This window comes from Achroia grisella, unplaced genomic scaffold, assembly GCF_030625045.1.
Source record: "Achroia grisella isolate CSIRO2021 unplaced genomic scaffold, CSIRO_AGI_Agris_v1 utg544, whole genome shotgun sequence".
In the NCBI taxonomy this organism is placed as follows: Eukaryota; Metazoa; Arthropoda; class Insecta; order Lepidoptera; family Pyralidae; genus Achroia; species Achroia grisella.
This window is the reverse complement of record NW_026712929.1, coordinates 5562941-5579026: the sequence shown is the minus strand read 5'-3', so window position 1 is coordinate 5579026 and position 16086 is coordinate 5562941. Positions and strand designations below refer to the sequence as shown.

The 16086-nt window shown below is 31.4% G+C and overlaps 1 protein-coding gene across 1 annotated transcript in view; it reads right to left on the bottom strand.

The window, feature by feature from the left end:
* Positions 1-885: 885 nt before the first annotated feature.
* LOC131847899 (neuropeptide CCHamide-1) overlaps positions 886-16086 on the bottom strand; it is a 28568-nt gene continuing 13367 nt past the window's right edge. Inside the window, exons 3-7 of the mRNA XM_059197595.1 lie at positions 10826-10861; positions 4045-4136; positions 3225-3313; positions 2850-2958; positions 886-1143 (exon numbers count right to left, since the gene is read on the bottom strand). Of these exons, the coding sequence (XP_059053578.1) occupies positions 1120-1143; positions 2850-2958; positions 3225-3313; positions 4045-4136; positions 10826-10861 (350 nt within the window). The 3' untranslated portion in view covers positions 886-1119. The remainder of the gene's footprint in view (positions 1144-2849; positions 2959-3224; positions 3314-4044; positions 4137-10825; positions 10862-16086) is intronic.

Genomic DNA, 16086 nt, shown 5'->3' with positions numbered 1-16086 from the left:
ACATTTATAAAAAAACATGATAGGTTCTATAATAGTGTGAGTTCCTATGTATAAGAGCGTTATAATTTCTACAATTATATTAGAAATGTGGTTGTATTTTAATAGTAACATATGAAACCAATATTACCCTCAAATACATAATAAAAATTAGAAAGGGATATGCCTATTAGTTGAAATATATAAATGAATACGCCACAATAAATCTGCTATGTATTTCATTTCACAGTTCCAATTTATATATTACATTCAATAAACATGAAACAATGTTAGCAATTTTACACGTAAATAACATTTTCTTTTTATAGAAAACAAAGTATCAGACAAAGCATTTGTTTTCATTACCCGTATGTATACATGATTTATCTAGTTTCACTTTCGACGATTCATTGCTACATTACGTAACAGTCACGTGATAGTTTAGTAACTACTATTAATAATTTAGTTTAACTAAATTAATTAAATATAATCTTTTTTTGTTTAGTATCATTGTTATAACATATGATAGAAATGTATATATAGAGATATCTAGATTTGGAATAAGGTTTACTAGCATTATCATAATATGATCATAGACCTTAAAAAAATTGAGTTAAAAAAAATAGTTGTAATGATTTTGTGTAGCTTTAGAACTAAATTAATATAAACTTATATTTTTCATTGCGTTTCTAACTAGAAACATAATAAAAACTATAAGTTATTATTAATAAGTTATTGTAATACAAAAACACAGAAATATTTCAATTAATATAAATGAATAGAGTTAAATTTAAACAATATTATTAACTCAGTTATGAAGATAAATATGTTTTTATAATTCATTTCGATAAAATAATGTTAAGGAAACTAAATTAAAAAGTAAATTAGTTTTATTAATCTTAAAGTGATACGAAGTGGATGTTATAACAGCTTTATTAACATGGAGTGGCACATTTTATACTATAGTCTATATTATACAAGCTACGGTCAATTGTAACCCAGCCTTACAATTGACAATATTAACTAAATACGATGAATAGACTTTTATTAACTATGTTAACAATTAAATAAATTATTAAATAAAATTTTTGAAAATGAAGTGTGGAAAATAACGTCAGTCCATATAATTGTTTATTTTGCTATTCATTTGTCGTCTGTCGCGTCTCTCTGAAAAAAATTTTTGCAAAATTATTAATGTTAGTATATATAAATGTTAGTTACCCTACTAAAACCTATATAAAAACTAAAACACATAAAAATAAAAACACATGTTAGGGGTGGACAACCCTTATCACTTAGGGGTATGAAGAATATATATATAAAATTTCATAAAAATCGATCAACCCGTTTCGGAGGAGTATGGTAACTAACATTGTGACACGAGAATTTTATATATAAGAAGATATATATGTATATAATGAAAATTATTCTAATCGCCGTCTGTACATAGAAGATATACCAGAAATCTATTATTATACGACATTATTAATATAACAGAATATAAAGCTATGATTCCTAGAATTATTGTTTGTTTGTCGATGAGGTTGTGCTCGCTAATTTCAGAAACAGATTCACCGTTTTGAAGGCGTATTTCAATAATGTGTAGCAGATTATATTAATTACATTTACTTAAAACTTTTTGATTGTTTTATTCTAATCACCTTAGTAACAAAAATGATTTGGAAATAGAAATAATCTTAATACAAATGAACTCAATATTGAAAAGCATTATTGCATTATTAAAAAGTCATATTTTTGATTCTACCACTCATTCGGAATGCAGATTCATCACAAGAAGATTGAGCAAGAAACTTCTGTGTTGTTCCTTGGAATAGTTGTTTTTTTATATAAATAATTACACAATAACAAGTAAGAGGCATGCAATAATCAACATAGAAACCGCTAGTTCAATCATATAATATTGTCAGCGCTATGAATTTTAAGTATTTCTACAAAAACATTACTATCCTTAACGAACTCTTTAATTTTATAATATGTTTTTTTACAAAGGAAGTGTTTTATACGACATTTAAATCTTTTTTCAGATTTAGAACAGTTGTATGAATGATATAAAGTATTTTTAGTCTGAATGCCACGGCGCATGGCATAGTTTCGGGCTCAGTCAGTAATTAACATAATTAATTAAATAGATTACAAATAAAGTTGTTTCCGTGAGATATACCGAGTTGTAAAATTATAATTACAGACAGCCTCGGTGGTCTAGCGGTTAAGCACACCGCTTTACTTCCGATGGTCGCGGGTTCGATTCCTCGCACGGTGCAAACATTTGTATTTGTATCGGTCCGGACGTTTTCCATGTATATTATGCATGTATTTACAAAAAAATATGATATCTGAGTATTTCTATCAGTTTTTTAATAACCATAACACAAGCTCTGCTTACCGTGGGACTATAGAGTGCGCTGTGTTAATTGCCCAGGGGTTATTTATTTATTTATGTGGTATACAGGCAGGTAACATTACTCGGAATACAAGTTCCTCAAGTAATGTTCGTAGTCCTGTTCGTGTATGTAGGCGACGGTTACCACTTACCATCATGTGGGCTGTTAACTTGTTTACCATTACAATAAAAAATCAACATTATAGTTCTCGAGAGAAGTGTATAAATCGTTAAAATTTTGTATAAATTCTGGACAGGTCGCTTTTTTATAGCTTAGCTTTGGTTTCAGCTGGTGGTAAGTGCCCGTCCATGATCACCTGCAACACCAGGGGAATAGCAAGTGCTTTGTCGGCCTTTCAAGAAGGAATACTTGAAGGTAATATCGTATCGGTTCGGAAATACCATTGCTGAATGGTGATTCCACAATATGATTGTCCACAGTAAGTAATAAAGTATTTTGTTTCCATTTTACCATCATTTGCCAGAGCTTGATCTTCGCCAGTAGTTCATCATCTAACATGGGTTTTGCTTCAACGTTCCTGCTGGCTGTGGAGTCCACGATGATGTTTTCATTGTCAACGCTGGAATTTTTTTTTTATTAAAAACACATTATTATAGCGTTCCTTGATAAGTACTAAATTACGATTGTACACGACACACCTCTATACATAATATTTGTCATTTTTATCTATTATTTAATATACAAAAATATATATGTAACAAACATCTATCCATACCCACAAAATTTAGCGTTTATTATTAACATTAATGTTATTAAATCTAAAATAAAGTCATGATGTTAACTACTGCTATCTGTTAAAGTATATAAAAAATATTAAACCCTTACTTCAGTTTGTCCGCAGCGCTCGAGTCATTTGGTGTGTCCACCTGGTAGATGGCGACATCATTCCTTGAATCAATTGGCTGAGGGTGAGCCTGTAAGTTTATAGGTACAATAGATAGATGGCGTTGTATATTAAAACAAAATATTTGATAACAGATGTCGCTCTATGTTAATGTTAATTATTAAAGAACTCAAGAGGGAAAGTGGAAATTCGTTATAAATATTTTTTTTAATTACAACTGTACGCTCACTTATTTTTTGTAATGTAACGGAAGGGCAAATAAGCTGATGGTCTACTGCATACATTAATGTATAATATCTCGGGACAATTCAGACAGCTTTGTCTAGTCCCAAATTAAGCAGTGCTTTTGAGTCAGCGCTTAGATAGACTAGGTAATTATTTTTGGTAAATAAATTAATATACATAGAAAACACCTAGACCGATATAAAGTGTCATACACATACATGCCGGTTGTAATTTTTATATTAACTTCTAATAAGCGAGTTTTATTTAGTTGTAAATGGTTATTTTGTTTTAAATTTCTCATTTAAAAAAACACATGGATATGGAAGGACGGGATTCCTGGCTGTATCATAATAGAACATCCCATAACTATACTATTATAATCCAATTGTTTTTTAGGTAAATCATATTTTTTCTTTTTTCATTTCATTGCATACAAATGTGTGACAAAGCTAAACACAGCTTGTGTTATTAATACTACATAACTGATAAAAATTCTTAAATACAATGGAAAAGGCCTTACATACAGACGTAACTGTGAATAGATACATGCTGAAGTGATAACGATAATTTACTGACCAGTTCCGAGTTAGAAGCTATACGTCGCAGCATCCTTGTGAGGTACCAATCTGGGGCACTCACCGGTGGTCTGCCTGATCGCTTTCCGTGGGCTGTAATTGTAAAAAAAAATTGGTTTATTTTTAATCTATGATAGAGTTATAATTTATTTATGATTATTAATTAAAAACAGAAAAAAAACTTTGGTTCTCAAATATTGATTTTGTGTAAATTAGAGTCCAGTCGAACTAGAGTAAAGTGGTAACCCTCGCATCTAAACATTATAATTGACCTCACGTCTTCACATGACGCGTGGTATCCCTGATAAGTTCCTATTCCTTTGGATTAGGGCATCGCCACCTTACTCTGTACCTTCATACCACTACCCTTTTTTTGATTGAAAGGTTTGTGCTACTACTCAGTGTTTTACATGAGTAGCACTGCGGCCTACAGAGATCTATTCTGCTTGCCCTATTTCAGAGTTCACTTACTAAGGCCGTCAGGGGCAAGAATTAAAGGAAATCTTATAAGAGAAGGTTTTTATCTCCTCAGGATAGAGTGTATTCTTTGCAAAAGAGATATTTCGTGTATGCATAAGTTGGCTTCAACCACGTATAATAAGATGTGTAGTGACGCTTCCTCTTCAAAACAAAAGGCACAATACTACATATACAGACGACTTTTTTTATAGATGATATTGAAATGGTACACCCGTCTGTGCTTACGGCTTATGCTGGTGGAGCACCAGTGAATAATGATAGGATGAACACGAGGCCAGGTTAGTTAACCCACCGTAACAAATTCAGAAGGAATTCACCACGATGGTTTCTTGGAGAAACCGCATGGAGGTCATGGTACATTACCAATAATCCCCTTACATCGATCTGCATGGGACGTATGGCTAATCTTTTTTGAGCATACATGTTCAAACATGTTTTAAAAGGTGTTCAAACATTTGCAGCACTGTTTGTTGTCGGAGTTATATGTATTAATGATCTATAAATCCCTTACAAGTCACGCAAGCAATCGGCAATTTTTTTTAGCAAACATGTCCAAATATTTTTTAAAAGGTGTTCATACATTTTTAGCAATGTTTGTTGTCGGAATTATATTAATGATCGATAAATGCCTTACAAGTCACGCAAGCAATCGGCTAGTTGTTCCAAACTTAGTTCTCTGGGTAAATCCGGCTCTTTGTGTGAGTTCACACGAAAATTTGCCATATCATTTGTATTAATTTAATATTTCGGGTAGTTCTTGTAGGTAGGAAATAATAACTTTACCATACTGTATGCTTTTAGGTATATTTCTACGTGTACACTCTACTTATGTAATTACTTTTTGCGGAGAAATTTTATGCGTAGGTTTTGAGAAGCATGTATGTATGAACTAGTATGTTTAATTGCTGCTTTGCCCAATTCAATTAGTGTAATAATATAACAATAATAATCCTGAACAATACACACAGTGCCATCTTCTTCCAAACTAAGCCGATCTTGTGTCATAAGTACTAGTAAAGTACAATATTTTTGTTTATTCATATAAATAACTTAATATGTGTCATTATTATAAATAAAAATGTAAAAATAATGTCCGTCTTTTCCTATATTTTTACCTTTTCTAATAAAAAAAATACATGACGATACAAGTGCAGATATATAAAAAATAATATTGAATGGGAGATGTAAAATTGGACACGAAAAGTCTCGGGTTACGGTTTGTTTTATATATAAAAAGAAAAAAATATTATAATAATATATATAAAATTTCAGACTACTGAAGTTTCATACTCTCGTATATGAATGATGCATCCACAGACAAAAAAGAACTTTATTTTTATTCCATACTTTGAACCATTCACAGGCAATTTTCATTTTTCATAGTGTTGAATTGACCTATAATAATAATAGTAATTTTATTACGCCGTGTAAATGCAAATTCATACATCCAACCAGCACATTGTATGTGGGTATGTCTCACCGTTATCAACGCCTTTTAATTACAGTTGTAATTATAATCGCTGGCTTGACGGAACAGCTTAAAGTAGTCAGTTGTCGGCTTCACAATTAAATTTACCGTCACCTTATTGAAAACAGCGGGCGAGGGATCCTTGCCTTTGCCGTGAGAAGCTTCATAAGAATTGTAATACTATAGAAGTTAATTTACTAACGACCTTACATACGACATTTCGTGAAATATGAAAGTAATGTGACTTCTTGGGCATTTTTGATCCCTCCACTAGTTACATTTATGTCCAAAGTGGAGCCTCTAATTAATAAGCCTAAGATATAAGTATATATAAAAAAATAGGTTTTGCCCGCGGCATCGCTCGCGTTAATTTATCCCCTTAGGGTTCAAATTTATCAAAATCTATTTTTATGGGATGCCTACATCATAGTAGCTTTATGCATGCAAAGTCTCAGCCCGATCGGTTTAAAATTGACAAAGTTTCATATAAACTTTCATCCCCTATTTTATCCCTTTGGGGGTAGAATTAATCAAAATCCTTTCTTAGTGGATGCCTGCGTCATAACATCTACCTGCATGCCAAATTTCAGCCCGATCCGTCGAGTGGTTTGGACTGTATGTTGATAGATCACTACGTCAGTCACCTTTAAGTTATATATATTTAGATAGAGGTTGATGGTGAATAGGCGAAATTTTAGGAGGATGTATGTATTACACTACGAAAGCAAAAAAAGTAAATAAATAAATAACAACAGATTCTCAGACCCATCGAATATACGCGCATAAGCTGCATCGGAGTATATACTACTAATAATAACTAATAATAACACGAGAATTTTTATATTACAGATATATATATATATATATATATATATATATATATATATATGTTTCAGTGATCAATTATTTAATTTATACCAACAAATACTGATGCAAAACAACATTATTCTAAGAATTTTAATATTATGTACGAACTAATAGGTAGTCATATTTATTATTTGAAGCCTATGACACGTATAAGCTAATAAAACGATTAAACGTAAGCTAACGGATTAAAATAACACCGTTATTGATGATACGGCGGTAACGATAAATGAAAGATATTACCCGCTGCTACTATCTGCGTTGAACTATCATTGTAATCAACAATATTATCATATTGGTGCAATAATTGCATTTATATAACTAGCTGACCATGTAAACGTTGTTTTGCCATATAAATTGAAATCGCTATTAATAGAGGTTGACGGTAGTAGGGTGAAAATTTAGGGTTGTATGTAATTTAAATGCCACATAAAAACAAATTGGCAAAAAACAAATGTTACAGGTGGACAACCCTTATCACTTAGGCGTATGTAAAATTTATAGATTATCATAAAATTCCATAAAAATCGCTCAAGCCGTTTCGGAGGACTAACATTGTGCCACGAGAATTTTATACTTATATAAGATAATAATAATAATATATTTTATTTACAAATGTATCTCATTAATGAGAGGTTTACATACGCCTTGTTGTAGTCTTTTTTCGGACTGCTCTAATACTGTTGACACAGCTGGCCTTTACAGCTTAAATAATAAACTAAATAAGTAACTGTGTCCCATATACCATAAGAAACATTACTAGATTTCTTTTTCGATTTCTTTCAAATGTAATATGAACAATATATATAATCCTCCACTTTATCTCTGTTTGCTCTATGCTTAATGGGAGAAAATGCCTCATGCTCACTAAAATGTCCAGACTTGTAGCGGCGTGGTGGGCCGGGTCATTGGGCTCCCTAAAATATGGTCGAGCGCAGTGGTGGCTGGCTCATCCGTCATACTCGTGAACGGGTGCTGCTTGTGTGGACTGGTCTGCTCTAATCATTATGACTTATTTTCTCTTATTAATTGTTTAACCAGTTGTTGTATATTAAATGTTTTTTCTATTTTATTATTTCATTGAATTAGTGCTAATCGGTGGTTTGTATTCACACACTTAAACTTAAATTGTAACTAAGAATAAATTATTTAAAAGAGGAACACACAAGTTTCTTGCTTGTTCTTCTTGTGATGAGACAGCATTCCGAACGAGCGGTAGATTAAAAAAAAATGTTATGACTATTCAAAAGTGCTTCAATGTAAGTTTATTTGAATAAATGATTTTCTATTCTATTCTATTCTATTCTATGGTGTTAAGTCCACAATATGCATTTTTATTTTTGTATTTGTACATTAAAGCTCTTTTACATCGTACAATACAAACTTACAGCCGTTGTCCGTTCGCTTATATCTTTTAAATTACGCAACGAACTTTAATGCAGTTTTCAACGATAGATAGAGTGATTCAAGAGGACGTACTTGCTAGTTATTATATTGTATAGAACAAGCAGAGAAATTAAAAAAATTGTTATGCATCCGTATGAAGCCGGAACAGGTCACTAGTTAATCCTGTATTAATTGATAATAAAGGGATTATATTTTAACTGCAAAGAGAAAAAGAAATATATTAATAGAAAAAAAGTTAAACATAAAGCGATTTGACAGTTGTAACAGCAACACAAAGCGTTCAATAATAACTAAAAATATTAACTTTACCGTCTATTTATATATTGGAGATAGCTATATTTGTTCATGAGCATTTATCATATTTTAATTTTAAATGTAATAATAGATTCAAAAGCCGACTAGTCCTACTAGAACCTAAAATAGAAATATTTAGGGCAAGTCCCTATTACCGATCTATTGCAATATATAACAAAATTCCGGAAAACATTAATTTATTTAAAAAAAAGCTTGAAGAATTACTGACCGAAAAACCTTCCTATACAGTAATATAATTTTTAACAGACGTACTGTATCAGCTAAGTAGACACTACAACAGACTTAAATTTTAAAAATCGTTTTGGGAATGAGTTATCTACGTAATTGCTATACTCTTTAAACAGAGTCCATGTGTATTGTTGCTTTATTGTATGTAAATTTATGTATATACATGTGCAGTTATAAATAAATAAATAAATAATATTTGTCAATTATCCAGAAATGTATTTCAATTATACGATGAATTATTACTTACAAAATATACTGAATCGAACCCGTTGCTCAGTTATTTAAGTTAAGGGACTTAAAACTTGTTTTAATTACAGTGTATAGTGTATTGAATTCGATTTCGTTCGCTTTGGTAGAAACTAAAAGGAACCAATTTATGCAAGCGGATTAAATTCAAATTGCAAATGGCAAGCAATATGAATTTGTCCATATAAATATAATTTTCCGTTAATGGAAACACCGTTAGAGAAACAAATTAAACCATGGTATTTACAGAATACTATATTGGATTCCAATACTTATGGTTAGAAAATGTAGAAAACTTTCCAATGAAAAATAGAGCAATGAACATATTACTCTATGGTATTAACTCGGAAAGTTATTTCTTTTTCCCAAAAATAGAATACAATTTATCATTACGTTTCTATTATAAAATAATAAAACAGCGAGAATTTATATAAAAATCTGTTAGAACGAGAGACAGTTTAGTTTATCTTTTGGTAAAAAAAACAATTATGTTTTTTTTTATTTCAGCTATCTTTATAAAAGTATGTAGTTAGTTATATCAAATCAGCTTATAATAATTGCGCGCCAAAACATAAATTCTATATTTAAATGCTTTTAAATCCGATGAAAATAATTCGAAATTCAAATAAATAATTGCAATGTCTTTGAACAAATTTATACATTGTGATAACATTCTTAAAATAGAAAATGATAAATATTACATTAAAAAAAAAAAACAAAAATATGTACTAAAGTTTTAATATTGGACTAGATAAATCACAAGAAAAATAATGTGCATAAGCTTTCAACAGTTCTCTTAGATATTTTACCATGGTATACTTTGTACTAAGTCGTTTGCTTAGAATGCATATACTTCACTTATTTCTACCTACAGTATAAATTACTTTCAGTTTGTTACTGAGATGTTTCAGTAAATTACAGTCAGAGTCATATCAACTATATCTTCAGGACCATACGGTTCGTAACCGTACGGTTACCATGTATTTTGAGACAAGTGTGATGCTCTTCATGAATATAGGTGACAGTAGACCACTTTTTACTAGATGGATGGTTAGGTCGTTTGCCAGTCCAGTTATATAAAAATATTTTATGTAAGTACTTTATAATGGTTATAACACACGAGGCGAAATTTCATTACATTTGCGTAATATACCTGAGCGTGTTTAATACGCATGTTTAATGTAAGACGTTTTTCAACACACTTGTGAAGAAACAGATTAAAAAAACATCATGTTGTTTATTTTTCATAATTGAAACAGTGAAAATACAAATATTATAGTGACACATATTTCGCGCCATTTTAGTTTTTTAAATCATCGCCTACTGATGACGCCGCTCGGCAATCTGTTCGAAATTTGAAAAATAGCAACGATTATAGAATATATCTTCACTATTTACATTTATATATCAAAAACCGGTGAATTTAGATTTACGACGGCCTCAGTGGTCTAGCGGTTTACAATACCGCTATACTTCCGATAGTCGAGGGTTCGATTCCTCGTACGGTACAAACATTTGTATTCATGAAATAGTTTGTATTAGTATGGGTGTTCTCTATGTATAATATGTATGTTTTGCAGAAAAAAAATATATATCTATTTATCTATTTGTATCAGTTATCTAGTTCCTACCCATAACACAAGCTTTAGCTAGCTTAACTTGGGTCTAGATGGCACTAGGTGAATTATTCTGAGATTCTTATTATTATTATTATTATAATTTAGGCTTAGGTGTGTTAAAAATTATTTTCTTATGTATGTATATCTCTACTCACCTCCCCAACACGAGTGACCGTAGCTTAGACACGAGCCTGGAAAATAAAACCAGAATAATTTGGATGAGTTACAGAATTTAATAGTTATTTAAACAACATAGTTTCTGTTATTTTTGAATCTAATTATAAGTTTGAATTTATTAGTCGAACTACTAAAATGGACACACATAATAAATAGTTGAAAGTTATTCTTAACAAAATAAACCAAATTGAATTAATAAGTACCTCTTACAGTTTCAACTAATATAAAACATCCGTTTGGGCTTCCCACGTGTTCTTGTAGAGACCTCTATGTTTTTTTAAATAAAATAAATCTCATGATATTCGGTGATAAATTAACTTTTCAAATGTTTAAAAGATTCTTAAAAGAAGATTCATTTTATCTGTTACAAAAACGTACAAATCAAAGAAGGTTTTATCATAACAAAAAGATTAAAAAAAAAATCTGTTTAGATGGTTATTATTAAAAAAAATATATATACGTATATAGTGACTCACAAAAATGCCCCAATGTTTGACCATTTCGTATTCCATCGCCTGTTATGATATGAGGATAGTTATTAGTTGTGATAGCCCTGCTTCTTGGCTTAAGCCGCCAATGATGAATTACTATTGGCAGGCTATGATCTTATGCCACTGTAAATATAAAAACTATTGGGGCATTTTTGACCGTTTAGGACAATCTCGCGATATATGTGATATTCCGTTCGATCTACCTATCCACTGAAGATAAAAACACTAATAGCTAACTGGAAATATATCTACTTCCTCCCTCTCTTATCCAATACTTTTCATCCAACTTGACCATGAAGCCTATTTCTCCTGCCCTCAAATCCGAAGTTATCAAGCGAATTAACGAAGGCGTATCCGCCCGTAGGGTGGCCCAAGAACTTTCCGTGAGTTCTACAATACTAAAAAGGGCGCCCAAGGAAGTTATCAAAATGTGGTGAGGCTTATCATTCCCATGTTTTACCAATGCCATGGACGTCTCCACAAGTGCCGAAACTATACGTCGGACACTCAAGAAGGCCAAGCTTGGTAGATCCGCAAGCCGCTTTTAACGAAGCGTCATCGGCAAATATAGTTTGTACCGCCATTGGACGGTGGAGGATTGGCGCAGGGTCAAATAAAATAAATCTGGAAACGACCAGGTAAAACGCTAGAGACCCGCGTCATTGAGTCGACGCTGATGGTGGAGGAAATATCATGGTATGGGGCTGTATCACTGCCGATGGCCCCGGATATATTACTGATTGGAAATATGAACTCGGAGCTCTATCAAGGCATCCTTAAAGAGGAACTTTCCAGACCATTGAATGGTATGGCTTTGAAAAGTCACGCGTCATCTTTCAAATAATGACCCAAAGCATACAGCTTTGGATTCATTTTATCCAATCGAGCACAAGAAGGTCAAATTCGTCTTGCAATTGACCCAAGACGACCGAAAAACAAAGACCAGATTTTAGAGAATCATAACAAAATGCCAGAGAGGGTGCAGGCGCTTCTCCGAGCTTACAAAATACTGAAATGAAAAATGAGATGTTGTGAAATTTGATCAAACGGTCAAAAATGTTTATAACTGTTTAGTTAATCATGCAACTTATATTGTTTAATATCAATGGGAGCACTAAAAATATATATACGTATATTACTTGTATATTTAAAAAAATGTGTGCTTGGGTTGTGTGTGATCTTCATGCATGACATGTAAATTATTAAGCCAAGACAAGTCTGCCAATCGATTAGAATGTCTTAAAAATAATGAGTTTTTTATCCAAGGCAGGTCGTACTTGTATTTGCCATTTGCCACGGAGAAGTTGGACCCGTGGAACCCAGAAGCTAAATTATTTTTGGACGTGTATTCCAGCGCGGCTCCTCGAGGTTATGCGTGACCCGAGAGCTGGTTGCTTTTCTGAGAAGGTAAGCATGGCCATTCAAAGAGACAACGCTGCCAGTATCTTAGCACTGCCTCGATGTGCCGCGTGATTGTTTTTTTTTTGTGTCAATAAGTGTTATGACATGTATGATTTTTTTTTATTACATTAGCTTTATCTATATTGATATTATAAAATTGCAGTTTGTTTAGTAGGTTGACTACAGTCATCTTAGCAAAGGCTGTTTGCAATTTAAAAAAATATTTAGTATTGGATACATTTGTGTGAGAATGTTATATGACATCATGTTTACTATAGAAGCAGAACACGAAGATCATTGAAAAATGTTGCAAAAACTTGTAAAATATGATACACGTAGGTCGGCTCGTATATTAATAAGTGAAGAATAAAACATTGTTGGTATTTTAATATAAGATTTGGTATATTTGAAGTTATATGTATAAATTTAAATAAATTAAATTAAATATTCACAGGTACAGTCACTAGGTCTACGAAGTTCTTATTGTAAGGGGTACACAATACCTTCACATTGAAATAGAAACAAGTTAACATGAAAATTTAAATCGTACTTTACGAATAAATATTCTTTTAGGTATTAACGATATAAATGAAAAGCCAATTACCCCGATTTATATATTATGACAGGATCTGGAAAATAATGTTTTGCCATATAAATTAATGTCGCTGTTAAATAATAGTGGTTGATCGTAAAACGGTAAAAATAAAAATTACATCATAACAATAAAAAAATGATGTGAGCCAACCTTGTCACTCATGAGTATCGATAATAGATAACAACCTATTCTCAGACCTACAAAGTGGACATATAAAATTTCATTAAAATTGACGTTTCCGAGAAATCTGTATAACATAACTAACACGGTGACACGAGAATTTGAATTTTCGAATTAGTTGAATTCAAATGTACTTACTTATATATAAATATTTTACCAGCTCGACGTTCATCATCTAAATGTACATATATATATCGAAATTTAATATTTAACTTATTAGATTTTAATACATATACACTTTACCAGCTCTACGTCCATTATCAACTGATTCGGAGGTTGAAATACATTTCGATCCTTTTGTCACCTATATGCCATAACCTATTTCACTGTTACCACCCTATATGTCATTGCGTTCCCGTTAATACTCGTGTATACGCCTTCACTTATCGTATACGGGATGCATCGTAAACCTAACAAGACGTATTAGTCCTGAGTGACCTATAATGGGATCAGCACATCATAACATTCCCATAACACATAAATTGATAGTGAAGTCGATTATTAATAGACGTAAGGTATAATATATTTATAAACGTAAAGGTGTACCAGAGGTTAGGTACTATAAGTTTCTTAACAAGACCTTAATCGTAAAATTGCAATCGATCCAATTTTGCGTAAGATTCTACGCTAGTATCTACGCTAAATCTGACAGAGAGGCAATTCAAATTTTATATTAAACAAATGTTATGTAAAAAAGCCTATTATAGGATAGATGAATTTATAGATGATAGCAATATCTAGCAAGAATAAGTTTATTTGCGGACAACAACGTTATAATTTATTTTTCATACTGCTTTCTTGATATATGATAGCGTAGCGGCTTTTGTATTGATTGCCGCATACATCCTCATGTAAAGTGCGAATACTGTGACTACCATATAGTAATTTTAAGTAGCTGTGACGTGGTCGAGTGGAATGAGTAGTCATGATCACTAAAATGTCCATACATGTGGCGGCGTGGTGGGCCGGGTCATTGGGCTCCCTAAAATATGGTCGAGCGTAGTGATGGCTGGCTCATCCGTCATACTCGTGAGTGCTGCTTGTAGGGACTGGTCTGCTCTAATCACTACGACTGATTTAATCTTATCGTATATTTATATCTGATTCAAAAAAAATTGTGCTGGTTGGTACTTTGTATTCACACGTTTCGACTTGTAAATGTAAACTTACAAGGATTATTTAAAAGAGCAACACACAAGTGTCTTGCCTGTTTTTCTTGTGATGAGACAGCTTTCCGAACGAGTGGTAGATAAATAAAAAAAAATTGTTAAGCCTATTCAAAAGTGATTAAATTAAGTTTATTTGAATAAATGATTTTCTATTCTATTCTATTATATCTTAACACGCATTATCATCTCTTACACCGGACTTCTTCCGTGAAAGAAATAAAGAAAGTCGCGTCAAAATCGTCCAGCCCTTTCATAAATTAGCAAGAATTCATTTTGTGGTAATATGTATGGTGTGTAAAATGGTATGTAAAACTTTACGCAAATAAGGTTTTACAACAAACTACCAGAGTCTGAAAGATTTAAATGTCGTATAAAATACTTTATCTGTAAAATTTTTTATTATAAAATTGAGGAGTTTGTAAATGATGAATGAAATGATTTTGTAGAAAAAACTTAAAATTTATAGCGCTGACAATACTTTATGGTTGCACTCAGAATGAGTGCGTAGTGGTTTCAAGAAAAAGTTAAGATGTACATTAACCGATTCACATGCATATGTGAAAAAATATAGTTATATTAATATAGTTAAAACTACATATATATGTATATATGTAGTTTTAAATATAACTATATTTTTTTTACGAAAGTCAGTATATTATGTGATGAAAATTATAATAATAATATGTATTTATTGCAGTCTTAGATTGTGTTACATAATTAAGATGTACATAAGAGTAAATACAATTTAAATATACGAGTGTAATTGTGCTACCTGAACTACTATAGAATTACACTGTATATATATAAATTTTGTTATTTTTACAATGCACCTTTTTTCAGTATGCTACAAGTTAATACGGGATTTAGTCCGTCTGTGTGACATATTTCATTCAAATCCGTTAAGTTACAACCCTTCCGTAACCGGGTCGGTTCACAGGTGAGGATTTCCAGGGGGACCCAAATGTCCTTGGATGTATCCGCGGTGCAACACGAAAAATGACCCTATTAATATCCTGTCTCATCTGTCACGTGTTGCCGTATTACGTAGCGCGGTTGCTAACAATTCGAAATTGTAACAGTTTTTTTTTTAATATTTTAGTTACTTTACTTATTTTTTTATAAAATTATTTAAATATTTAAGTAACTTTATTTATATTTTCCTATAAATATATTACTTAATGGATTTGTATTATTTTATTTAATTCCTATAACTTTATATTTTATTTTTATTTTTTTATTTATAACTCTTTATTGCACCTTAAAAACAATCCAAAAAAAAAAACAATATTCATAATGTAATGTTTGATGATCACGCGCTTATTTCATGTTGTATTTGAACAGTAATAGAATGTAAAAATCAACTGTAAGTGAATACAATAGAGCCTATATTTAAATGTATCATT